General features: G+C 54.5%; 1 protein-coding gene across 2 annotated transcripts in view; it reads left to right on the forward strand.

Moving 5' to 3' along the window:
* LOC144729035 (uncharacterized) overlaps positions 1 to 27,406 on the forward strand; it is a 55,997-nt gene that overhangs the window by 10,732 nt on the left and 17,859 nt on the right. For both annotated transcript variants that reach the window (XM_078608866.1, XM_078608867.1), the window contains exons 6-15: positions 812 to 857; positions 12,582 to 12,734; positions 13,792 to 13,994; positions 15,318 to 16,405; positions 17,180 to 17,279; positions 18,734 to 18,822; positions 18,948 to 21,371; positions 21,697 to 21,768; positions 22,597 to 22,709; positions 23,068 to 23,176. In XM_078608866.1, the coding sequence (XP_078464992.1) occupies positions 812 to 857; positions 12,582 to 12,734; positions 13,792 to 13,994; positions 15,318 to 16,405; positions 17,180 to 17,279; positions 18,734 to 18,822; positions 18,948 to 21,371; positions 21,697 to 21,768; positions 22,597 to 22,709; positions 23,068 to 23,176 (4,397 nt within the window). The remainder of the gene's footprint in view (positions 1 to 811; positions 858 to 12,581; positions 12,735 to 13,791; positions 13,995 to 15,317; positions 16,406 to 17,179; positions 17,280 to 18,733; positions 18,823 to 18,947; positions 21,372 to 21,696; positions 21,769 to 22,596; positions 22,710 to 23,067; positions 23,177 to 27,406) is intronic.

The following is a 27,406-nucleotide window of genomic DNA, read 5'->3' on the forward strand; positions in this document are numbered from 1 at the left end:
TACCATAACTCACCATGCCGGTCAGCGTGGGTTGAAGCTGAGGAGGAGCATATATGTGGTAGCATTTCAATAGAGTGAACTCGAGTGTGTTTTGCTGCACTGCCCTCTGGCACACCACCACATAGCCCTGGATCCCGAAAACAACCTGCTTGTGGACGGTGGTCATGCATCCGAGCACCTTCCAGGCTCAGACCTGCTTAGCTTCCAAGATCTGGTTATAGGTGCATTCAAGATGATTTCGTCATTGGCTTCTGATGGTAAATGCCCTTTATTTATCCAGGAAAGCCTCACCGAGTGTCAATACTCTTTTTCCAGGGGGCTTCTGTCTTGCGATATTTTTGCCAAATCTATTTAATCGGTGTTTGGCGTGTGGGAGTACACCGGAGCTCGCATAGAAACCCACACACACACGAGGGTTGAACACTCAGCACTGCCATCTCCTCACCACGAGGGTTGAACACTCAGCACTGCCATCTCCTCACCATACATGCACTGCATATTTCCACATTGTCTCATCCTTTTAAAAATATACAAAGTGCACCTCCAGCTTATCTCCGTGTTTAATTTGCAGATCGGCACTTTGTTTGACAAGAAAAACGTTGTCGTCTTCTCTTTGTTCAGCCGCGCTCTTTATTTCTAACAAGCAAAGTCTATCAGAAAGCACTAAATGTATAAAGGCGCACATTGTAAAAATCATAAAACTAACAAACCGCGGAGGCATTTTACAATAAAGAATGAATAACGATCATGCAGCAGTCCTGGGGAATAAAACCCAGTGTGAAGATGTTGACGCTAATTTGTTCCATTTCAGCCGGGAGCATTCGGGAGTCTCTCGCCAACGGCGTTGACCCCTCAAGGTCAGTGACTGCAACCACCGCGCCTGACGATTCTCCGAGTAATTTTCCACCAAACCCTGCCCCCCACACTTGCTTTAAGTGCTTTTAACTATTCATCTAAGTTGACACGTTCGTTTTGTGTTCCTGTGAACGTCACTTGTTCCTTTTTTAACTTTGTCGGTACGGAGACGATGACGAATATATTTATTTAGCGTTGCACACACCCACTCCAATTACGGGAGGTGCCGTGCGAGTCGTTTTAAGTGTGGACTTTCCTTGTGTGGAGCTGTCGTGCTGCGTGGTGACTCGTGACTTATTTTCTTGCTCAGAACGGTGTATTTGTTTAAACAAAGCAAATTACTTGAACTGTCTTGTCGTGTTTGGCACCTGATGAGCACGGGTGGCTACGTATGGTGTGAAAGAAGTTCCACGAACATGCATACAACAAAACCCTTTGGGTTTAAGGTTTGATAGTCTTGTGAACGCCACACTAGCTGCTGTTGACACGTATCATTACCAATTAAATAAAAAGGAATTATCAACGTCTTATCTGTGAGTTTGAAGTTGGTTGATAAGGTCGAGCTGGGATCTAATTTGAACTCTAAAGCCACGTTAACCGCTGCAAATAAGGCATGCTTGTTCGTATTCTGAGCGAATAGCGTGTTCTTGGCAGGTGTGGCATTTTCAAACACATCAATAATATTTATCTCATGTTTGCTGAGTGGAGTGTTGGGATGGCCTTGGTGGTGAACATCACGAACATGACTTGTGCTTCAGTGTCATCGCATATCATTAAATTGCCATTATAAGACCCGGGCGTGTGCCAGTCCACTATTGGATGAGGGCCACCCCACGCCGTGCCAGTTGTTGGATCGTGTAACCATACTTCACCACGCTGGTCAGTGCGGTTTGGCGAAGGTGCAGATCATAGATGCCAGAGCATGGAAACAATGGCTTTTGCTGCACTGCCCTCGACTGACCACCACCACGTAGCTCCACACCCCATAACGACGACCTGTTGCACGCATGCTGGCCGCACGTGTGAGCAGCACTCTCCACGCTCAGCCCTGCTTGACTTCCGTGATCTGACCAGAGTTGACCAAAAATTCAAACCTCGGGCACATTCCTGGTGATTTCGGCCCTAATGTGACGCAATGATGCTTCGATCTTAGTGCTGCCGAGTGTCGCAGTGTCACCATATGACGTGACACAGCGATGCATGTCCCATCATCGTCGCTGCGTCACATGACAGTCACATGACAGTCACATGACATTGATGTGTGCTTCGTTGACTTTGTGGGAAGTGGCAGCACAGTGGTTAGCTGATGACCCAAGTTCGATTCCCGCTCGCAGCCAACATCGTTGACGGATAACTGAACCGCTGCTGGCGTCCCATAGTTTAAATCGGCCTTAAATGAGTACCTGGTGCGGTGTGTAAACATCCTCAATAGAGAGACAAAGGTGGCCGGGCGTGGTGTTTGCCACCCACCCCCTCGTGTACCATGTTGATCTTCATAGGCGCTCTCGAACAGCACTTACCCCAACATTCTATGTGTAGCGTCTTGTTAAATTACTCACACTGACACATTGTAACAAGTCGCCTGCTTACACTTTATTTCACCTGTTCTCACGCCACTTGTAGGCACTGCTATAACTATCTGTACGGTCACATATGTAGGGGTGTTACGGAGGGGCTGTATACATAGGATCACACGGGAAACAAACACAGTGGGCGGGGCTTCGTGAGTGCACGGGGAGGTGCTCTCAACGACGTCCGCACAGGGCAGCCTGGGGGGGCTGGCCCCACCCCTCAGCGAGGGGTTTTGGTATAAAAGGGGATGAGCCGGAGAGCTCGGGGTAGAATGTTAAAGCTAAACCAGTGAAGACCGAAGATCGTCTAGCTAGAGCCCTGGACTCCCCTGGGTCGCCGCCCTTGTCAGGGCCGCGCAGGACCGAGCCAGCGGCGTGGTCCCGAGAACCAGAGCTAGTGCTCTGGGACTCCGGGTACCGTAGCCCGACTTACCAGTGTCGTGCCAGACAGCCTCCCCTAGCCCGTTAGTGGAGGACTAGGAGGTAGGTCAGAGATAGCTAGCAGTGTATTCCCAGCTAGCGGGTGAGGGGGCCGATACCCCCTCCAGTGTTGTATGTCCGCGGTTGTGACAACTGTTGCGGAATAAATACGTGTGCCTCAACCCCGGCGTCCAAGAGTCCTCAACGATATTACATCTGGTGACAGAAGTGAACGACCACGAACATGGACACGCGCCGGACAGCTCGAGCCGGGGTACCGGAGGCGGAGGACACCGCTGAAATTGTGGAGCCCGAGACGGCTGAAGAAGGCATCGAGCAGCCGGGCCCAGACGCATCCTTACCGCAGCATCGGGATGAAGGGGAGCCGTCAACAGACGGACTGAGGCTGGCTCACGCCAGACTGGCGGAGCTGCTGTACACTGCTGCCGCCACGCTCGAACACATCACACGGCTGGGGGCTGGTGGACCGCCACGGGGCGAGGACAGCCGACGACCGGTGCGCCTTCCCGCCATTTCAACGGAGCACAACTTTGAATCTCCCACCATCGCCGCAGCAGCTGCTGAGGGCGTGGCCGGCCTGAACCTCGGGTCCGACATCGGCCTCATAGGTGCTGCCGCGTCATCACCAGCGGACAGAGCGTCACCACTGGTGCGACCGGCGATGCCATCCGTCGTTCGCGCCGAAGCCCAGCCGAGTAACGGGGACAGCGGAGTGCGAGCTTCCACGGCGGCCGCTGTGCTGCACCAACGCCTACCTCCACTCAAAGAGTTTGTGGGCGAGGAGGGCGACTGGGGCGGCTTTCAGCGGCGCTTCCTCGCGCACCAGGAAATGGCACAGTGGTCGGATGCCGAGGCCCTCTGCGCGCTGCCGGCGCTCCTCGACAGCGACGCCCTCACCGCTCTTACATCGGCGCCGAAGGACAAACGCTCCACGCTACAGATGGCGCTGCAGTTGCTGGCTGGGGTCTACGGACCATCTTCGGAATGCAGGCAGCTCTTTTATGATCGCCAGCGGGGTGCAAAGGAGTCGCCCCTGGCGTACCGTACGAGTCTCCTGGCGCTGGCGAAGACGGCCTTCCCACGAATAGACGACGAAGGCGTGGACGCGATGGTAACGGAAAAGATCCTCCTGCTGGCGGACGACCTGGACATCGCCGTCGTTGCACAGGAGGACACGGAAATGGGTTCCCTCCAGGCTGCGCGGCTCCTCCACGCCAACCTGCTGTCGCAGCGACGGAAGGCCAGCAGGGCAGCGGCCGGGCGTACGGTGGCTGCAGCCACCCTCCCGGCGGAGGAAGTTTGCGCCATCGACCATCGACTGCAGCAGAGGGTGGGAGTACGGGCGGGCCGGGATGGAGCGAGCCGCTCCGACCATCCGTCATCGCCGCCTGCGCTCCCGCGCTGTTACAACTGCGGCATCCGGGGCCATGTCGCCTCGGGGTGCCGCTCTCCTTGGCAGCGCGGGACGATGCCTCGACAGGACGCCGGCCCTCCTCCCAAGCTCCATCAACATAACCCGGCGAGTCGCGGCACCCCTCATGTTTGGCCCACGCACACACCCGTCACACACTCGCGCACCGCAACGAACGGGGGGCCGACATTGCGCACCATCGCGCCAACACGCACCACTATGGGGACTCAGATCGAACCCAGGCAGTGGTTCGTGTTGGCCCATCGCGTTGTGGCTGCATCGTCGGGGTCGTCAGCCGTGGTGGGGCACATTGACGGGGTTGAGGTGCGCATCCTGGTCGATACAGGAGCATCGGCGACCATCATTTCGGAACTAATTTACAATATTCTCCCTGTCCAGAGCCGTCCTTTACTGCCGGTTAACGTCCCATTCTATGCTGCTAACGGGGGCCCACTTGGCATCATTGGACAGATTCGAGCACAAATTTGTATCGGTGATATCAAATTGTCCGGCCCGATTTTTGTTTCCTCCTCGCTGGCGGTTCCGTGCCTGCTGGGGACAGACTTCTTGGGCAAAATGCCGATTCGTATTTTAATAGACCAGGGCTGCATTGAGCTCCCGTCGGGACGACGCATGGCGTTTCTGCCGTCCCCTACTGCGGCTCGGACGGCGTTCGCGACGGTACCGGCGTTCGTCGTTAAAACGGTTCGCGTACCACCGGGGCACAAATGTTGGTGCCTCTCAAACTTCGTCGGCCCTTCGCTAAAGGCGTTGGGGACCAGGGAATTCTGCTGGGGCCATCTAGGGCCGGGGTTAGCGGACCTCATTTGATTCCAGCCCAGACCATCGTAAAAGGGGACGGGGACCCTTTCATCGCGGTCCTCAATGTGGGGTCGCAGACAGTGGTGGTTCCTCAAGGGACCGTGCTTGCTCACGCAACGCCGGTGCCCTGTGAGGAACCTGTCGCGAATCGCGTAGGCACTGTCCCTCTGCCGCATCCACATTCGGACACCGATGAAGGGTGGCTCGAGGCGCTTTGTGCGGGATCGACGGACCTGTCGGATTTAGAGCGTCAAAAGCTTAAGACACTGCTGCGTGAATTTTCCGACGTTTTCAGTCAGAACAAATTCGATTTGGGCTGTACCCATCTGCTGCGTCACCATATTGATACAGGTGACAGCGCGCCAATACGCCAAAATCCTTTTCGGTTAAGTCCCGCCGAAAAGGACCATGTCAAATCGGCTGTTGATGACATGTTGGCCGCCGACATCATTTCTCCCTCTACCCGCCCGTGGGGAGCGCCGATCGTCCTGGTTAAGAAACAGGATGGCTCGTTGCGGTTTTGCGTCGATTTTCGCCGCCTCAACAAAATTTCTGTTGCCGATGCATACCCGCTCCCACGGATTGACGAATCGCTGGACGCTTTGGCAGGAGCGCGATTCTTCTCCACATTGGGTTTGCTTTCGGGATTCTGGCAGCTTCCTCTGGACGATGATTCTAAGCCTAAAACTGCATTCCGTACACCGCACGGTCTCTTCCAATTCAACCGGTTGCCAATGGGACTCCACTCGGCACCGGCGATTTTCCAGCGATTGATGGAATTGGTTTTGGCTGGATTGCAATGGGACTCGTGCTTAATTTATTTGGATGACGTTATCGTCTTTAGCAGAACATTTGACGAGCATCTCCAGAGGTTGCGGGCGGTTTTCCTCAAAATGCGGGCTGCTAATTTGAAATTTAAACCCCAAAAATGTCATCTGTTACGCGAATCTGTGCGTTATTTGGGACACATCGTTGGACGCTCGGGTATTGCTACCGATCCCGCCAAAACGCAGTGCGTCAGCTCCTGGCCGACTCCCACCTCTGTGGGGGAGGTCAGGAGTTTCATTGGATTCGCGTCGTCATACCGACGCTTTGTCGCGGATTTTGCGACAATTGCAAAGCCTCTACACGCTTTGACGTCAAAGGGGGTCTGCTTTCATTGGGGACAGGAGGAGGAGGCTGCTTTCCGCTCCCTTCGGGACGCTCTGGTTAAAGCTCCTCCCTTGGTTTACCCCGATTTTTCTAAACCCTTTGTGCTCGACACCGATGCGAGCAACACAGGTATTGGGGGCGTGCTTTCCCAGGTGGTTGACGGCGTGGAACGGGTGGTCGCGTACGGTAGTCGGGTGTTGTCTCCAGCTGAGCAAAGATATTGTGTCACCCGTCGGGAACTGTTGGCAATTGTCTATTTCATCCAACAGTACCGCCCATATCTGTACGGTCAGCATTTCACCGTCCGTACAAATCATGCGGCACTACAGTACGCCCTGCGAGTTCAACAACCATCGGGACAATTGTCTCGATGGTTGGAGGTTCTCCAGGACTTTGATTTTGAAACCACGTACTGTAAGGGCGTCCGCCACACCAATGCGGACGCTCTGTCGCGCATGCCAACCACCCGCGAATGCACATGCCTCCTGGGGTCGGGTCGTTGCAGGCATCCGGGTGAAATATCTGTTCTGGTCTTGGCGGCCGCAGACGACGCAGCGTCAATGACGAATTCGATCGCACAACAGGGATCAGATTCCCTGTTGGGGTTGCCTGTCACTGAATGGGGGCGCCTACAGATGGAGGATACCTCCCTCCTCGCGTTGCGTCGTCGCGTCGGGGATGCTGGGCGGGGTAGGGGTGAAGCCGACCCATGGGAAATGGTCACGGGTCTGCTGATGCATTGGGACGGGAAATCCCATCGACACTGGCTGGTGGTCCCTTCTGGGTTACGGGGTAAGGTGGTGTGGGCCGCTCATGAGCGCCTCCTCCACCTGGGGACCCAAAAGACCCTCGCCTTGCTCCAGCTTGATTTTTTTTGGCCGGGCATGACAAGGGATGTCGCAGATCTGTTGGGGTCATGCCCTCGGTGTGCGCAACGGAAACCACCAGCACGGGAGTCTAACCCGCCTTTGCAGTCTATCAGAGTCTCCAGAGTCAACAAACTTGTCGCGCTGGATATTCTGGGCCCATTCCCCGCCACCCCCAGGGGCAATAGATATTTGTTGACAGGGGTGGAGTACTTTACGCGCTGGCCTATGGCCTGGCCCCTGGCCAACCAGTCGGCAGCAGCCATCGTGGAGGCCTTTGTCCAGGGATACGTCCTGGACAAAGGTGCTCCCGAGCGGCTGCTGACCGACCAGGGCAAAATTTTTCCGGCAAACTGCTCCAACAAGTCTGTGAGCTCCTGGGCACGAAAAGAATTCGTACCTCTCCCTATCACCCGCAAACTGACGGGATGGTCGAGCGTCTGCACCGAACCATCACGTCCATGTTGTCACAGCAGGTTTCGGACTCACAGACCGATTGGGACCTGCAAATTCAAGGGGTCCTGGCAGCATACAGATTGGCCCCCCATGCGGCAACGGGATTTTCCCCCTTCTTCCTCATGTATGGCCGCGAACCTGACCCACCTGTTCGGGCCCGGCTGCAGATCCCCGCGCCGCAGGGTAAAACTAAATTGGCCGACCATGTTAAATTTAATCTTGCGAAATTAACAGAGGCACGGGATGCTGCCATGCAAAATTCCGACCTACGTCAGAAAGCTAATGAGCGGCTCAGACTGGGTCGCGCGCACGTGCTACAGTGGAAGCCGGGGGACAAGGCATGGCTGCACTGTCCCCAGGTACCACTCGCGATCTCCTCTAAACTGGTGCGGCCGTGGCGGGGCCCTGTCGAGGTGGTTGAGGTTTTGCGGCCTCAGTGCGTACGCATCAAATGGGGGAAGCGCCGGTGGTTTGTGCACCCCTCCAGATTGAAACCCTTCGTTGCGGTGCGAAGTCCCACTCCACACACGCGTGGCCAAACATGTGGGGGGTCGACCGACTCAAAGGGTCCGTCTCCGCTGCTCTCGCCTGACGTGTTGCTGGCTGTCCCGCCCCAGGTGCACCAGGAATGACGGGCTCACGCCCGACAACCCCTACGGGGGATGCCGAGGATCTCGCGACATCGAGAGGAGACTCACTTGGAAATGGACAGTTGCCACCCGACGGCCCGCCATCCGGGGTTGCCCCGTGTGACGGGCCTGCTGCAAGGACGCGCACAAGAATGCGCAGACTCTTCTGATGCACAAAAAGAAAAAACATTATTTTTCACATGTTATGTTCACTGTGTGCGGCGTCGGTGGTGTGTTCCTGGCACATTGGATTGTACGAATGTTGTTTTCACGGTGTGTTGTGTGTGTGCTAGGGTTCCCTGCAAATTGTATTTACGTTGGTTTTACGGATTTCGTATTTATTTAGGGGTGGGGTGCGTCGGGTTATTTTCCCTTCTTGCTTTTCTGGTTCTTGTTGTTGTTCTCGTTCGCGTTATTGTTGAAAAAAATTGTGAGGCACACGCGGGGTCGAGGGGTAAATAAACTTTTATTGTCGTTTGTTGCAGCCGGGACGGCTGCGAGCTGTACAGGGGGGGGGTGATGTAGGGGTGTTACGGAGGGGCTGTATACATAGGATCACACGGGAAACAAACACAGTGGGCGGGGCTTCGTGAGTGCACAGGGAGGTGCTCTCAACGACGTCCGCACAGGGCAGCCTGGGGGGGCTGGCCCCACCCCTCAGCGAGGGGTTTTGGTATAAAAGGGGATGAGCCGGAGAGCTCGGGGTAGAATGTTAAAGCTAAACCAGTGAAGACCGAAGATCGTCTAGCTAGAGCCCTGGACTCCCCTGGGTCGCCGCCCTTGTCAGGGTCGCGCAGGACCGAGCCAGCGGCGTGGTCCCGAGAACCAGAGCTAGTGCTCTGGGACTCCGGGTACCGTAGCCCGACTTACCAGTGTCGGGCCAGACAGCCTCCCCTAGCCCGTTAGTGGAGGACTAGGAGGTAGGTCAGAGATAGCTAGCAGTGTATTCCCAGCTAGCGGGTGAGGGGGCCGATACCCCCTCCAGTGTTGTATGTCCGCGGTTGTGACAACTGTTGCGGAATAAATCCGTGTGCCTCAACCCCGGCGTCCAAGAGTCCTCAACGATATTACACATACACTGGACTTCTCCCCGCTATTATCTTTTCTACACCGCACTCAGCCACTCTGCACTCAGCCATTCTGCACTCAGCCACTCTGCACTCAGCCACTCTGCACTCAGTCACTCTGCACTCAGCCATTCTGCACTCCGCCACTCTGCACTCAGCCACTCTGCACTCAGACACTCTGCACTCAGACACTCTGCACTCAGCTACTCTGCACTCAGCCACTCTGCACTCAGCCATTCTGCACTCCGCCACTCTGCATTCAGCTACTCTGCATTCAGCTACTCTGCACTCAGTTACTCTGCACTCAGCCACTCTGCACTCAGCCATTCTGCACTCCGCCACTCTGCATTCAGCTACTCTGCATTCAGCTACTCTGCACTCAGCTACTCTGCATTCAGCCACTCTGCACTCAGCCACTCTGCATTCAGCTACTCTGCACTCAGCTACTCTGCACTCAGCCAGTCTGCACTCAGCTACTCTGCACTCAGCTACTCTGCACTCAGCTACTCTGCACTCAGCACTCCACACTCAGCTACTCTGCACTCAGCTACTCTGCACTCAGCTACTCCGTACTCAGCTACTCTGCACTCAGCTACTCTGCACTCTGCCACTCTGCACTCAGCTACTCTGCACTCAGCCACTCTGCACTCAGCTACTCTGCACTCAGCTACTCTGCACTCAGCTACTCTGCACTTAGCCACTCTGCACTCAGCCACTCTGCACTCAGCCACTCTGCACTCAGCCAGTCTGCACTCAGCTACTCTGCACTCAGCTACTCTGCACTCAGCTACTCTGCACTCAGCACTCCACACTCAGCTACTCTGCACTCAGCTACTCTGCACTCAGCTACTCCGTACTCAGCTACTCTGCACTCAGCTACTCTGCACTCTGCCACTCTGCACTCAGCTACTCTGCACTCAGCCACTCTGCACTCAGCTACTCTGCACTCAGCTACTCTGCACTTAGCCACTCTGCACTCAGCCACTCTGCACTCAGCTACTCCACACTCAGCCACTCCGCACTCAGCTACCCTGCACTCAGCCACTCTGCACTCAGCTACTCTGCACTCAGCCACTCTGCACTCAGCTACTCTGCACTCAGCCACTCTGCACTCAGCTACTCTGCACTCAGCTACTCTGCACTCAGCTACTCTGCACTTAGCCACTCTGCACTCAGCCACTCTGCACTCAGCCAGTCTGCACTCAGCTACTCTGCACTCAGCTACTCTGCACTCAGCTACTCTGCACTCAGCACTCCACACTCAGCTACTCTGCACTCAGCTACTCTGCACTCAGCTACTCCGTACTCAGCTACTCTGCACTCAGCTACTCTGCACTCTGCCACTCTGCACTCAGCTACTCTGCACTCAGCCACTCTGCACTCAGCTACTCTGCACTCAGCTACTCTGCACTTAGCCACTCTGCACTCAGCCACTCTGCACTCAGCTACTCTGCACTCAGCCACTCTGCACTCAGCTACTCTGCACTCAGCCACTCTGCACTCAGCTACTCTGCACTCAGCCATTCTGCACTCAGCTACTCTGCACTCAGCCATTCTGCACTCAGCCACTCTGCACTCAGCCATTCTGCACTCAGCCACTCCGCACTCAAGCTACTCTGCACTCAGCCACTCCGCACTCAGCTACTCTGCACTCAGCCACTCTGCACTCAGCCATCTGTACTCAGCTACTCTGCACTCAGCTACTCTGCACTCAGCTACTCTGCACTCAGCCACTCTGCACTCAGCTACTCTGCACTCAGCCACTCTGCACTCAGCTACTCTGCACTCAGCCACTCTGCACTCAGCTACTCTGCACTCAGCCATTCTGCACTCAGCTACTCCGCACTCAGCCATTCTGCACTCAGCCACTCTGCACTCAGCTACTCTGCACTCAGCCACTCTGCACTCAGCTACTCTGCACTCAGCCACTCTGCACTCAGCTACTCTGCACTCAGCCACTCTGCACTCAGCTACTCTGCACTCAGCCACTCTGCACTCAGCTACTCTGCACTCAGCCATTCTGCACTCAGCTACTCTGCACTCAGCCATTCTGCACTCAGCCACTGCACTCAGCCATTCTGCACTCAGCCACTCCGCACTCAAGCTACTCTGCACTCAGCCACTCCGCACTCAGCCACTCTGCACTCCGCCACTCTGCACTCAGCCACTCTGCACTCAGCTACTCTGCACTCAGCTACTCTGCACTCAGCCACTCCGCACTCAGCCACTCTGCACTCCGCCACTCCGCACTCAGCCACTCTGCACTCAGCCACTCCGCACTTAGCCATTCTGCACTCAGCTACTCTGCACTCAGCCACTCTGCACTCAGTTACTCTGCACTCAGCCACTCTGCACTCAGCTACTCTGCACTCAGCCACTCTGCACTCAGCCACTCTGCACTCAGCCACTGCACTCAGCCACTTTGCACTCAGCCACTCTGCACTCAGCTACTCTGCACTCAGCCACTCTGCACTCAGCCACTGCACTTCAGCCACTTTGCACTCAGCCACTCTGCACTCAGCCACTCTGCACTCAGCCACTTTGCACTCAGCCACTCTGCACTCAGCTACTCTCCCTCAGCCACTTTGCACTCAGCCACTCTGCACTCAGCTACTCTGCATTCAGCTCCTCTGCACTCAGCTACTCTGCACTCAGCCACTTTGCACTCAGCCACTCTGCACTCAGCTACTCTGCACTCAGCCACTCTGCACTCAGCCACTCTGCACTCAGCCACTCTGCACTCAGCCACTCTGCATCTGCACCGCTGCGCTCACCTACGCTCCCTCATACCCGCTCACCTGTCTGTCCCGGGCGGGGGGTTCAGCCAACACCCAACCGGTGACGGCTTGACGGTTGAGGTCCCGTTGACGGCTTGAGCGGCAGCGGTGAGATGTCTTCACTCTTGGTTCCTGGGAAAAACTCCCTCTCCGCTTACGCCCACTCCCCTTTTACATCCCTCCTCATTCTGAGTCCTCACGTGCTCCCCCTCAAGTCGCCGCAAGCCCGGTGCCTGTTGCCCCATGAATCCCTTATCATCACCCCCTATCTCCCGTCTCCTAGACACCAACCTCTGGTCACAGCGTACCAACCTGTTCGACCTCTGTTGCACCCGCTTAACAGCGCGCACCACGTATTTCTCTCCTCTACATATGTCAGCAACACGGGGAGGGGGGGTCCTTTGTCCTTGATTCATCATCGCCAAATGACACAGCAATAATTGTTTTCAGGGTGACTACACCACGGGAAACAGTGGTGTGCTCATGTATTATTATTCTTGTTGTCGTGATGCGGCGGCGTTGTTACCCCCCCAGTGCCGGCGTGCGGTGTGGAGTGCCCGGCGCCCGGCACACCACACCGCCCATGGCGCTGTTGTCGCCGACTCGGAACGTTCTGCTCGGTGGCGCCAACATGGGCAGCAGCTTCAACTCGTGCCACTCGATCCTCAGCGGCGGGTCCGTCTCAAAGTGAGCACAACCACCCCCCCCCCCTCATATGAATCTAGTTGCTCCAGGGCCGTCTGGTTACCCTCCACAAATGGCGCAAGATGAAGCGGACTTTGTTCGTCTCGCCATGTCAAACATATGTGAATGCTGGTGAGAGCCTGCAGGTCGAAACTGGTTAATGGTTTGCTGAATTGGTTGATGGACTTGGCAGGTAGTTAGATATGCTTGTGGAGATACAAATGGGAGGTCTGTTTATTTCTCTGAGAAAAAAAATACAGGAAACTACATTGTGACAAAAGAGGGATTGGGAAGGGTCAGGGCAGAGTGGAGATCGGAGAGAGAGCAACACCATAGCACAACCCAGCACACAGAATCTGGGGCCTAGTGCCATCAATAACGCTGACCCACAGGGGAAGCCAGAGCAGCACCAATGTCTGTTGAACCTCTTTTGCACCGTACCGTGCTAATATTCCATATACACTACATATCTGAATACAGGTGATCAATTCATAGATAACCCACTAAAGTAATAGTGATATATTATACAGAGAACATCATTTTCTTTCAAAGCTGCTACATATCCTTCCACCAATATCAATTCACTCGTTAATCTTTTAACATTTTCCTCTGCAAGATATGGAGTTGTCTTTTGCAATATCAATCGATATTCGACCACCTGTTAGGAGAGGAAAGTAAGAGATGTGAGAAATGTGTGGGGCATTCATAAATGGATCACCTTGGTGTACAAAGGTCCCCCGTATAGCCTAAATAGACTTTTAGGGCAAGTGCTGCGAGCACCTAATGAAGGCCGGCACGGCACACGAGGGGGTGGGTGGCCAACACCACGCCCTGCTGCCTTTGTCTCCCCAGTGGCGATGTTTACACACCACACCAGGTGCTCATTTGATGCCAAGTCGATCTAGGGGAGGCCTATGACCAGTTCAGATAATCGTTACTGGTGTTGGCCATGAGCGGAAATCGAACTCGTGTCACCGGGTTCGTAGCGCAGCTCGCTAACCTCAATACTACCACTCCCCGCCGTGGGGTACGCACGCACGCATGCACTGTCGGCGCGTAGCTTGTCTGACCTGCTGGAGCTGCGGGGCGACGACCCCGAGGGGCTGCTGCTGGAGCTGGGCTTCGGCGAGGAGGAGGAGGACGTGGCGGCGCGCGTGCCGCCACGCTTCTTCAGCGCGCCCTCGGCCGCCCGCGGAATCGACCTGCGCCTCTTCCTACGAGCACAGCTCCAGCGGATGGACGAGGAAAGCCCTACGATCGCCAGTCAGTGCCCCCCCTCTCTCGCCGTGCCGCCCCCTTCGTGTCGAGCTTCCCCCTTTCTCGCCGTCCTCCCCCCCTCTCTTTTGCAGCAGCCTCCTCCTAAGAGAAGAACAGTAGGAGTGTAGTTCCATGCGTCACTGCTGGAGTGACCATGTGGTGGGACCTCCTTTGCCAGTGCCAAAATATGAGAATAGGTTTTCCCCTTTTTTAAGACTAGGCTCAAAAGAAAGCTGTCTCTGGTGTGGGCCAATACGTTTCAAAGACAATGCATTTATTATCAGAGTATGTTTTTTGTTTGCATTCTGACCACAAGTATACGTGGTTAATGCAGACATGAGTCCTTGTAAAATGTTTCAGTTTGGTGTTCTAACATCGTAACACCTGTTTGTTGCCAGAAAAAAGGGGAAAACCTATTCTCAGAGTACACCCCCTCGCGTTAACCTCAGCTGCTCGACTTTTCCATAAGTTAAAAGATTATCCTCAAAGCACTGGCCCAACATGCCAGGGACAGTTTTGAGACTCACGAATATCTTCCTGGGAAAAACAATTTCCAAATTATTATTGAAGCATTGAGAAATTCATGGAACATATCTTTCACTGCTTCTGTAATAATAATAATATGTGTGTGTGTGTGTGGCTTGCATGACCAGTGGGCATGGTTGTGTAGAGGTTAGTGTACTGCACAACGAATCTGGTAACCCGAGTTCGATTCCCTCTCACGGCCGATTATTTGAACCGGTCTGGGCCTCCCATAGCTTGACTCAGCCTGAAATGAGTACTTGGTGTGATGTGTGTAAACATCGTCAAAAGGGAGATGAACGCGATCGGGCGTGGTGCTGGTCACCACCCTCCTCGTGTGCCGTGCCGGCATTCATAGGAGCTCTCTAAAAGCACTTTCCTCAACAGTCTGTTAAGGCTATATGGGGTATCTTTGTCTTTGATTTGGAACGACCAGTGAAGAGTCTGAGCGATACGAGATGCTATGACAAGAAGACCTATAAACATGCCAATAATTATTGTTTATATTGCTTATAGAATGCTTCATGCAGCTATGTCTGTATCATTCTTTAGTCTGCCTTGACTTTCTGGCTTGGTTCTCAACACCGTGCCTCTTTTATGTGCCGGTTAATGTTCCATACTCGCACACAGTGGCATGACCAATTGTAGATACGCTCAGCACCTCGCAAAAATATTACTTCCATTCCCAAATGAGGCGTCTGCTTTTTCCATGCGCTGTGGCCCGTGGCCGTGTTGCTTCACTTTACGCGATTGCCGCTCTCCGATTGGAATCTTCCTTCACGGTCTCTCCGTTGGACCCGTGCGCAGGTCGTTTCCGACAGGTGGAGGTGCTGGCCAAGGTGACGGACACCTTCTCCTCGCTCTACTCGCACGTGCGAGTCCGCCGCGACCAGTCGCTCGCGGAGACTCCCAGCTCTCCCCGATCCCCGCTTCTCGGCGGCGCCAACTCCGCGGCGTCGCGGGCCGCTCAGAACCTGCTGTGCCGCACGCGCTGGCAGAAGCCGAACGACGGCGGCGGCGTCGCGGCGGACGAGTCGGTCAACAGGGACAATGGGACGACGGACGGAGGCGGCGGTGGCGGCGGAGGCGAAGCGGGGGGACCGGGGAGGCGCGGAGGACGGCTCAGGAAGCCGTCGCGGTTGGTGGAGAGCCCCCTGCGTCTGGAGCCACTGCTGGAGGAGGTTTCTGTCGGCGGCGGAGTCTCGCCTGTGCTCCCCGGAGCGCCGGCGTTCAGCTTTGTGGGATTCGCGGCGGCGGCGGCACTGACGCAAAATGACCCGGAGTCGGGAATCGGCCTGATGCCCGAGGGCCCCGAGCCTGCGTGCACGCTCGCGAATAGAGTCGCGGAGGCTACCGCCAATGATCCTTATCCGGTATTTGTTGACGAGGAAGACCATCGAGAAAACGTGCCTTGTTCGAGTCTGGAAGCGGAGGACTTTAGCTTAGGCTCACCTGCTACGTCCGTTGATGGTGTCAATGCGGCGTGCGATAACAAAATCGCACTTGGCAATTCGAACCCAAGCGGCATTGCAATGGAATTAAAATATGCCCCGAATTACAATGACAACCCCGTTGGCGTTCTCCAGTCGCACGCCGTGTGTCCCTACGCAGACAAGGGAGTCGATGATCAGCGGGCGCATGCAACTGTTGAGCAAGGTGGGGACAGTCGTGCAAGGAAGCAGACTGCAAAGGCTGCCTCCTCTCAGTCGGCTGATGAACTGCGGCAGGAACCTTTGGACCCCAAAGAGGCTTTGTCTCAGCGGCCGCTGCCGTACAGGCAGAATGTGGGGCGACGGCACGCAGCGAGCCCACGGCAAATGCGCTCGTTATCGTCGGACGACAGCCAAGATCTTTCGACGCCCTTCGAAGATTGCGATCACGGTGAAATAATCATGGTAAGGCATCTGGCAGCGTTGGCATGGTTCCAAGGAATGCTCTTAAGTAGCTAATTAAGTTGTGTGGATGCCCCTAGTGGTTAAGAGTGTGTGATTTATTGCATGATGATGGACCATTTTGGGTTCGGATAACAGAGTACGTTGGTCGCCGAGGATGGGCGTGCGGTGGGGGAGGGGGACGTGGCGGGAGTTGTTGGGGGCTGCAGTCGGTCGTCGGTCTGGGATTGAAGGTGACTTTGGAACGGGTGCGAGCACCGCCTCGTGCTTTCCATTTCTAAGGCCAACAGTCGGGCAGAAACATTCACGGCCAGGGGATTGCCACGTGGCCTCATCCAACGCAAACAAATCTCCACTGCGGCGTGGCACTTGTGCCGACCGGCTTGACCTTCCCCTGGCGCTGCCTTGGGGGCAGAAGCAGCCTAGCAAACGATGTGAGAACCTCCCCAACGACCATTGTGCAAATCGTGTCAATTTGAGGTTTATTGTGATGCGCTGCAAGAAAACGAGCCGGGCTGCATCGTGCAAATTGCATGTGCGGCGAGTGCCAAGGGAGATGCATGGCCCTGCGAGTGGAGCTCGGTGCATGGCGGGGGGCGATCCAGTGCAGAGCCTTGCTCGCGATGAGCCGCCCGAATGAAGCGGGTGTTTAATTCTCTTCTTGGATGATGACGATGATGGCAGAGGGGTCGTTGGGGAAACAAATGACAACCTTTGACCCCTGCGCTGGCTAACGTGCGATTTACATGCTGTGATGTGTGCTCTCGTGCTTTTAAGGATCGGGAGGACGGCGAGCGAGACGCCTCACCGGAGCTGGTGGCTTGTGTAGCGCACAAGCCTGATGGGCCACTGGAACAGTGTAGATGGCACCTGATGGGTGAGCATTTCTTTCCTCTGTCCGAATCTTTAATTAGACTGGAGGAGGAATCCGATGAGCTATGAAGCTCTTTTTCACAGATGTCCAGTGTGGGCGGGGTCAGCAAGTTACAATGGCAAACAATGCAGACGACGATAGGAGCTCAATATATACAAACAGGTAAGCAAGCCACTCAATATAAATACATAAAACGTACAAATAAATTATCAAGATTTTGCAAGGCAGCAAGAACAACAATAAAACAATCCCAGAACCACATCAAGATAAAACAGTCCCTTAATAAATGGCACATCCACACCTTTTAAACACATTCCTGCGGAGGGAGCTGGTAGGAACGTTGGGTTGCTCGGTCAATGGCCAGGGTCAACGGCGGCGTGGCGTAAATATGCCCGACTGTGAGGGCGGGCACAAGCCGGCGTAAGTAGGTTAAACGTTGAGTTTTATAAGGGCACCACGGGGTGACCAGCCCCTCCCCACCCAGCCGCACCCCTCCCACCCCCCACCCAGCCCCACCCTCCCCACCCAGCCCCTCCCCACTCTCCCCACCCAGCCCCTCCCTCCCCACCAAGCTCCTCCCTGCACGACGGACGGACGGACACAATAATCCTCTGTGGGCTGGTGTAACCAGGAGGTTCCTACCAGTATTATCTATCATGCATACATAATGATAATAATAATAATAATTCTTTATAAACAACAACCTCTATTTGAGTCACTAAACTCTTCTGTGACCTTGGGATATTTGGCCAATTCCACACATACAGCAGAGGACACAGATGAGTTCACAAACCTACTTGCTCTGCTGCAATATTCTAGCCATCTCATAGCCCAGCCTGGTACAAGTGATTGTGCAAAAACTTGGGGCAATTGTGGGAAAAGTGGCGTTGGCAATGACGACACAGTGGATTATCTGGAGCTTTTTTTTTACCACAGCGGTGTGACGCACACATATGTACATATGTGTGTATGTTAAACTTCTTTCGCACCATACGTAGCGAAGCGTGCTAATCGCGAGCGAGTTGTGTGGTGCCCGTCGAGGACCACGGTTGCCATCGTTGGAAGCGTGGCTGAGCAATAGCGCTGCTCTGCGGAGCCCCGAAACTCCACGAGCGGCGACAGACGCTAATGCCGCGTCACATTTACACCGCGATGCATCGTGTCCCCTCGACGTTTGTCAAAACTCGCTTGTGTGGGGCCCACCGCAAAGCAAACCAACCTATTTATAGTCCGTCGTGTTACCAGTCCGATTGCTTGACGTATTTTTTTCTTTTAATCTGGTATATTTTACAGTGTGTGCATAAATAGTTTTTAACAAAAGCTGCCAATGCGTTCACGTTTCTGCCCGAGGGGAATTTGCACGTCGCTGAGCACGACCCTAAAATTTGAGCGGAACGAATCTCTTTCTGAGAGCGCGTCGTAATGTGCTCGCCTGCGCGTGTTATTTCCAATGACAGAAAACTTCCGCACCAACAGCCTGCAGTCGGACAGCAGCGGCTTCGTCGACGACTCGAGCGTCGACCTCAACCCAAAGAGGAACGCCGAGGTATGCGGCAGCCGCCCAATGGTGCTTGGCCATCGATCTGCGACATTATGATCCCGAGAGTCATGATGGGAACCGCTCTTCCTCGTCCTCCTCCCCCCTCCCCCCCCCGTGTGTTCCTCTGGCAGCTCTTCTGTACTTCCCACGTGGAGATGGGCAGCAGCATGGAGAGCTCGGACAGCTGCGTGACCGTGCGGTGGGTCGGTGCCAAGCAGGCCGAAGCTATCACACGCCTGAGCCCCGCATCGCCGGACACGAGCGAGGCGAGTTTCCTCACGACCATGTCCAACTGGGATGAGGAGTCGTGGGACGGGGAGAAGCGGGAAGAGGAGCTCTGGGAGGAGACGCGGGAAGGCGAAGCACGAGAGCAGGAGGCACGGCGTGGGGGGATGAGGGAAATCCATATGCGGGAGGAGGAGACGCAGAACGGCGAGACCCAAGAGGATGAGATGCAGAAAGGGGAGATGCCGCACAGGGACGTGCAGGAACAAGAGACACGGGACGTGGTGACGTGGGAAGTGGAGTCCCTTCAGGATGAAATGCAGGACGGGGAGGTGCAGGAGGAAGAGATATGGGAAGAGGACAGCGCGGTAGCGTCACCGGGCCCAGACTACGCTATCTCCACATTTCCGTGCGATTTGTCGGAGACGGATGGAGCACATTTAAACGGCGTCGACCGCGGCGACTTGCCGACGGCTTCAAGTCGGCGCAGTTTGTCACGGAGCGAGCAAAACCGAGCGGGCATTGTCGACACCATGTTTGAGATTTACATGATCTTCGGCGAGGAGCCTCGAGAGGAGCGCGGCTCACAAACGAAGTTCAAGCCTTTGGGATCCTTGACTCCCATCCCTAGGGACACGTATGGAACGGAGCTTGAGTCAAGTGGCGAGCCACAGATGGAGCGCGATCCTGGCAGAGTTTTAACAGAAGACTTCGTCATTAAACCCGAGGACACGCTCGGAGGAGAACTCTCCCAAGAATCCGCATCGATTGGTGAGCGTTTAACGAATTCACGTGACGTGCTTCACGGCGATGTGGGCAAAAATAGCATTCCGCTGGGGCGCAACGGTGACCTGTTAGTGAGCGGCGATGTTCCTCTGATCGATGTGGGTGACCCTGCCAGGGGGAGGTCACGCCTGCAGCGACCAAGCGTCGTTGATTTACGAGCGACTCGAAGTGTCTCCGAGGGGCCTGAATTGCGAGTGCAGGAAGAGGCGCATTTCGGAGCATCTGAGGTGTCCACGGCAGTGAACTGCGAGTACATCGGTCACCCAAAGACGCGACGTGTCGTGGGCGAGGCGCGCTGGGAGCCAGGCACGCGAGTGTTCGCGAATCTCGAGTCCGATCGACACTCCAATCGGAATTTGGAGGAGGCTTTTGATGAGGAAATCCAAGAGGGTTTGGAACAAGAAGAATCATTAAGTGATTCGGAACAAAGCTCTGTACTGGATGGCTCTGATGCTGCAGGAGAAGCTGAAGGGAAGGTGCAGATTTCGGGCTCACAAGACGACCACGGGATGATTGCCAGGCCTGGAACTTGGAATCGAAATTTGACTTCTCACAAAATGGCCTCATTCGTGCCATCCTCTCGCTTGATATGCAGCGGCGTGCCTTACGTACCACCCTCGGTCGCTCGGAAGATACAGACGTCTCTGCACCGCATTTCTGTGAGGGACCGCGGGCAGCAGGGTGATGCTGGAGAAGCGGAGACGCCGCAAAACATGACCTCGCCACTGAAGGCAACGTCACCTCCTGCCACGAGAGCTCAGCAGGGAGCATCCCCACCGTGCCCAGGTTTGTCGATGCCCCGTGGCCTCTTCTCGAGTGAGAGACCCTCCCCAGGGCCCGGTAAACCTACGGTAAAGCGGGTTGAGTCTCCTCGCGTCGTATCGGCGACACTCGTAATGAACGACACGGACGACCACGCGGCATGCCTTCCCCGTCGCGTCCAGTTTGCACCCAGCAGCTCTCCCGCATCTCGCAAAGAAAATAAATGTCCTCAGAGGAACGAGCAAAGCGCGACGAGGAAAATCGAAAGGAACTCTGATAGAGGTGATGGCGCTGACGGCGGCGGTAGAATGGACGACCGTGCAAAAACGTGTCGGACAGAACTGTTCGTGCCTTTACGAAGAGAGCGGCACAAATTCTGGGACGGCTTGGTTCAGCCCTCGCGACTCCACTCGAGATGCGGCGAAGACAACGACGTCTTCGCAGGCCACCTTCGCTCGTGCACGGGCAATTCCTCAAGTGTTCACCCTTGGCACCTTGTCAGCCAGCCCTGCTGTCCCGAGTACCATCACGCTCGCCACCACCACCACCACCGTCGCCAGAGTGTGCCGTTGTGTGACGAGTGCGGCGCCGCTCAGGTTCTTCCTGCGAGGTCGCCGTGCTCACTTGCCGTGTGCGCCAGCGTCGTTCCCTGGCACGCGGCGCCGTGCTCCCCGTGGGCACCATGTGGGCACGGCGCGTCTTGTGCACGGGCGCTGGAGGCCCGACTTACGGAGGTTCTGTGCGGGATCCAGCTCGCCGTGAGGAGCGTCACGGCCTCGCTGGTGAGTGCCCGCATTGCTGATCTGGTTTTGACACCTGTCCTGGTTTTCCCAGGATTGCCCTACTTTGTAGCTAACTGTCCTGGTAAATGGGCAAGTCCTTCCAGGTCATTAAACATTAAAAGTCCAGTTTTGTCAGTTCCGTATAGTTCTCCCCTCTTCCTGTATCGTGATATATTCTTATTCCCATGAGCTGTAAATCCTAGTTGCTGCTTATGTCAGTGATGCTGGTACCTCCCTCCAGCTCCATGCTGGTGGGTAATGGATGAGTTTGCTTTTGGCGTCGCACACTGGGTTTTGACTAAAATCTCATCTGGGTGACCTGTAGATCGGCGGAGCAGACGCGGGTCACGTGGCAGAAACCTCTAAAGAATTTCAAGAGCGGCGGCTCCGGACTGAGGTGATACGAATGGAAAGGGCAGCGTTCAAAGTATGAAATGAAACGCCATGCTGCCTGGGGTGCCCACGCAGAGCTTGCGTTCACTTCAGAGAGAATCACAAATTTGGAATGTTTTCCATCACGTCGATTATAAATGGAGGCAAGGACAAAAGTGCCGTGAGTGTATGGGCAAGTGCTGTTTTAGTGAGCACCTATTACATAGAAATACAAAGACAAAGATCCCCCTTATAGCCTTAATAGACCGTTGGGGCAAGTGTTGTTAGCGAGCACCACGCCCAGTTGACTTTGTCTCCCCAGGGGCGATGTTTACAAACAGCACTCGGTACTGAGGCAGTCAGGCCCAGAACCGGTTCAGATAATTGTCGCTGGTGTTGGCCATGAGTGGGAATTGAACTCAGGTCAGCAGTTTCTTAGCGCATCACTCTAGCCGCTGCACTATGTATGTTGAACTTTTTTAGCACTGCACGTAGCCAACCGTGCTAATTGGAGGTGCACTACCGCTCCCCACACACCGATATAAGACAAAGACACAGATCCCCCGTACAGCCTTAACTGTTGGGGCAAGTGCTGTTAGCGAGCACCTAATGAATGCCGGCATGGCACACACTGATATACACACGCATGCGTAGGTACACACATGCACACTGGTGTTACATGGCTATGTACACAGAGGTACAACAGGTGCATGCAAACAACAAAATCTCACGGCCGTTTAAAACAATCGCGGGGTCTGTGGCGTGAAGGTGTTTGGCGCTGAACAGAGGAAATGATGATGAGTGTCGTCAACTGTTTTCGGTGTCCTCTGTTTTGTCACCACGGATGCGGCAGTGTGCCCTGCACGAGATGGACTCGGTGCAGAGAGACCTGTTGCGCTTCGAGCGAGAGATGAGTGAGCTGGAGCAGCAGACGGCAGCGCAGCCAGCGGTGACGCAGCGCCACAGGTGAGTGCGTGTTGCGTGTGTCTGGGTAGAGCAGCTGTGTAGTGGTTGGCGCACTGCGCTATGAACCTTGTGACCAGAGGTCGATTCCCACTCTTGGCCAACACCAGTGATGATGATCTGAACCAGTCCTGGGTCTCGCCTACGTCGACTTCGCCTCAAGTTGGTACCTGCTGCGGTGGAGCGTCTGTGGTGTCGGCCCCACAGCCATCCTACGGCCACCGACTCCTGTGGCCTAGATCGTCCAGTGATGCCTACATCAGAGAAACGTCGCTTCGAGATGTTGCCGTGTGATCGGAGCACCACGCGGGTTTCTCTACCCCCACGTCTCACGCCGTGCACGTCTGGCGCACGCGTCCAGGCGGGAGTGGGAGAGGCTGCGGGCCCTGCGTGAAGACGTGCGGAGGGAGCTGGCCCAGCTGCAGGAGCGGCTGCGGGACAGGAGGCAAGCGCTCGAGGGGCAGCTGCAGGTGGGTCACGTGACTCTTGGTCGCCCGCGGCTGTCGGATGAAACTCGTCACCAGTGGGATCGGACGGCTGCGCATGTTGGCTTTTCTTTGTTAAACATTGACAGCAATGGCCGCCACTCGGCCGTAAGTGACCATGGCGTTACCACGGCACTATTGCCAGGTGGCGAGATGTTAACTACGTCGCCTGGTATACAGAAGATCATGGGTTCGGTCCCGACCCCGACGCCTGTATATTTGGAGTTTGCATTTTCACCCCGTGGTCGCGTGGATTTCTCTCCGGGTCCTCTGGTTGTTTCCCTCCACATTCACAAACATGCCTTTCGAGTATTTGGCTGCTCTACATTTCCACATCAGCCCCTTTGCTGACCTATCATTTGTGGTCAGACCACTTCTGACAAAGAGCCATATAGCTCAGTCGACCTTACCAGGTTAAATAAAAACATTTAAATAGTTTTTATTTTATACATGCTCTTTGAGGCCACGTGAAATGGCATTGCCTTACCGGCAGGAGGTCACAGGACAGTCTTGGGTGTTATGAGTCAACTGAAATGACTGGAGAATGGCGCCCCCTGTGCCCCCACTGTGCCGCCTTTTAGCCACCCGCTGCTCTGCTAGTGATGGGCACCTGTATAGCCTCCGTGGACTGTTGGGACAAGTACTATTTGCGCGCACATATCCAGGCCGCCACGGTGCATGATAGGGTGGTGTCACCAGCACCATGTCATTGTCTCCCCAGTATTGATACTGCCTCCGCAGTACTAACTGATACATCGCACCTGATATGGATGTAGGGGAAGCGTTGGGTAGTCTTTGAAGCCAATTGCAACTGCTCCTATCTGGGACTTATGTCTTATAAAGAAGGTCCTTGCCTGTAACATCTGGCTGTTCGCCAGCATTGGTTAAAACAATCCTGAATCTGCTGATGAGACATGATGTTAAATATGGCCTGGAAGCTGCTTGCACTCTCAGATGGGCCGCGGGGCTGATGGGTTGTGTAAAAATAATGTAAAATGTTTCATGTGAAAATACGTATATATGAAGAAGACAACGCCTGCTTGTGTATTATATCATCTATGGCTGGGAACTGAACCATCTATGGCTGGAATTGTGGCATGATTCTCTAACTGTATCAACACCCCCATGCCACACACACCTCACACATGCACTCACAACGGAGCTCGATCGCCTGCAGCGTGGATAATTCCACATGTTGAGATGCTTTAGCATCTGTGTCACGTGTGGTGCAGCACTGGCCAAGCAGCGGAGCTGTGTTGATTGTAATTGCATGATCGATGGCGGTAATCACTTCCGTTTGTCTTGTTTTTCTTTTAACTGGGACGAAAAATCAGGCAAAAAATATAGCTTTGGACATTGGTCTAGCAAATCTAAAGGTATCAGTTAGTGTAGAGCAGCAACGCCTGTCAAATTTACCGATGGCAAAAGAGTCAATACCAGTCACTAAAGAGGCACGTGTGTGCATCACGCAAGTCGACAGAATCTAACAATCGGGTCCGATCAGCCTCATTGGGCATACAAATTTACAAAGGTAATGTTTTATTACATCTATGTAATGCTGAAACGGCAGTGCCGGATTATCCTAGTAGAAAAAGTAGTATATGCTACGGGCCCCGCACTTTCAAGAGCCCCGCGCTAAATGCTTTCGAGCTATCAATTCCGGTTCAGTGATTCTGCACTTGCTCTTACTATAGGACTATACTGCCTTCAACTTTTATGAACGACTAAGTGTTTAAGTTAGAGATTTGTGGTATTATCTGGCTGTATAGCAAGTGAAAAAATACAATTACTTTAGTATGCAAGTAAAAAAACTTGTGTTTTAACATTTATATATTTTTTTTAATTTAGGCCCCTTTATAACATGCTACAGACCCCGCACTAGCTTAATCCGGCACTGTGAAACGGTCTCGGTGATAACCAACATAGTGTAATCCTGGACCATCCAGGAAGGTCCTTTTCTAGCCATGCCACATGCTGTCAAAGTGTCATCGTCGCTGTGTAACACGTCGCGGTATGTGCCGTGATTTGTTACGATTTTGTTTTCACTTTATTTTTGGGTCGTTCCTCGTAGCGTGCCGTTGAGCTGGTGGGGGGACAATCAGCGATAACTGTGTGCAGTGCACGTTGGGTGCTTGGGCTTTTATTGCCCGCCAAATGTTGCATTAAGGTTATTATGTGTGTATGTGTGTATGTGTGTATGTATGTGTGTATGTATGTGTGTATGTGTGTATGTATGTGTGTATGTATGTGTGTATGTGTGTATGTATGTGTGTATGTATGTGTGTATGTATGTGTGTATGTATGTGTGTCTGTCGTGGGCAGTGCTGTGGGGGGAGGGCCAATGCCCATTGGCCTCTCCCCTCATGGCGTCTGTGACCACCACAGTGGCTAAACGGGGGCTCTGGACGGGTGCGAGGGGCTGGTAACCCCTCCACCTTCAATTAACCACCACTAAACTACGAATTAAACATAAACCTGTAATTAATAAGCTTGTGCCGGAGGCCCCGGGGGGTCAGGCTTTTATGACGTCTCCTGGCCAAACCCCATTTGGCGGAGCCAGGAGATTGAATTTTCACCCTCGGGGCTCCTCCAGAAACAACGAAAAACCATTGCGGATGGCCACGTGGAATGTTCGAACGCTCACTGCGGAGGAGAGGCTGCCACTCCTCTGTCGGGAGCTGGACCGGTACCGCCTGGATCTTTGTGGCATTCAGGAGGTCCGGTGGACCGGTTCTGGATCCTGCCACCATGAGGGGTGGACAGTCCTCTACTCGGGGCAGGAGACTGCCAAACAACAGGGTGTGGCTCTTCTTCTGAACAAAAGAATGAAGGGGGCGTGGGAGCGTGGCGGTGAGGTGTGGGAAGCTGTAAGCCCCAGGATACTTTGGGCTCGCCTTCCCATCAACCAGAGGCGAGGAGTGGTGGTCGTGGTTACTTATGCCCCCACCGAAGACGAACATCCGTGGAGGGATGCAGGCAAAGCCGATGAGTCAGACGCTTTCTATGACCTCCTGTCACAGGTGCTGGCTAAAGTGGCCACTCGGGACAGAGTCATCTTGTTGGGTGACTTCAATGCCCGAGTTGGTCATGATGCTGGCACCTGGTCTGGAGTGATTGGAAGGCATGGGCCAGATCAGCTCAATAATAACGGTAGGAGGCTGCTAGATTTTTGTGCAGCCCATGGGCTTGTAATTACCAACACGCTCTTCCGGCATCGGCGCATCCACACAACATCATGGATACATGCCGGGTCCAAGCAAGAACATCTGCTGGACTACATAGTGACGGACCAGCGGATGCGAGCCCATGTCCTTGACACCAGGACCTACCGTGGAGCTGATCTGACCTCTGACCATCGACTAGTCATCTGTAAGATGCGCCTGCCATTCTTCCACTCCGGTGGTGGGTGTACACCCAGGACCCCATTCCAACCAAAAGTGGCCTGGTCTCAGCTAGCTGATGAAAGTTGCAAGCGAGAATTTCATCATTGCTTGCAGCTGGGGTTGGCATCGTCCCCCACTCCACCTGATGTCGAGGGTAAATGGGCGAGGTTTAAGACTGTGACTCATGCAGCTGCAATGGCTGCTTTGGGTACGCGGTCCAGACCTCCCCAGAAACCCTGGCTGACAGAGGAGGTGTTCAGGTTAATTGAGAAAAAGCGACAGGCCCACTCTCATCGCCTACAGCATCCCACGTCAGAGAATGAGGAGGTTTACCGCAGCCTTCGCTCGGAGGTTCGGAGCGCCGTAAGGCGCTGTAAGGATGGGTGGTGGTCGCGGGTTGCTGAGGAGATGGAGTCTGCCTCAGTGGCCCGCGATCACAAATCACTATTTAACTCCATCAAAAAAGTAACCTGCAGCGCCACACCTATTACCATCATTAGAGGAAAAAACAGTGATCCAATCTCCGACCCCCAGGGACAGGTTTGCAGATTTGCTGAGCATTTCTGTGAGGTCCTGGGGGAGGGAAAATCTCTCAGCCAGGAAAACATCATGGCACAAAGTGGGGATAACCCTGCTGAGGCTGCGGTGCTTCAAATATTGGAAGAGGTCACCCCCTGTGAGTGGCTGGCTGAGGTACCAGCTGTTGAGGAAGTACTGAGGGCGATCCGGAGTCTGAGACCAGGGAAGGCACCGGGCAGAGATGATCTCCCAAGCGAAATGCTGAGGGAGGGTGGCGTTTGTGCACAGACTGCCCTATATGACATCATAACAA

The sequence above is a fragment of the Lampetra planeri genome, chromosome 31 (genome assembly GCF_965212315.1).
Source record: "Lampetra planeri chromosome 31, kcLamPlan1.2.h2, whole genome shotgun sequence".
NCBI lineage: Eukaryota > Metazoa > Chordata > Hyperoartia > Petromyzontiformes > Petromyzontidae > Lampetra > Lampetra planeri.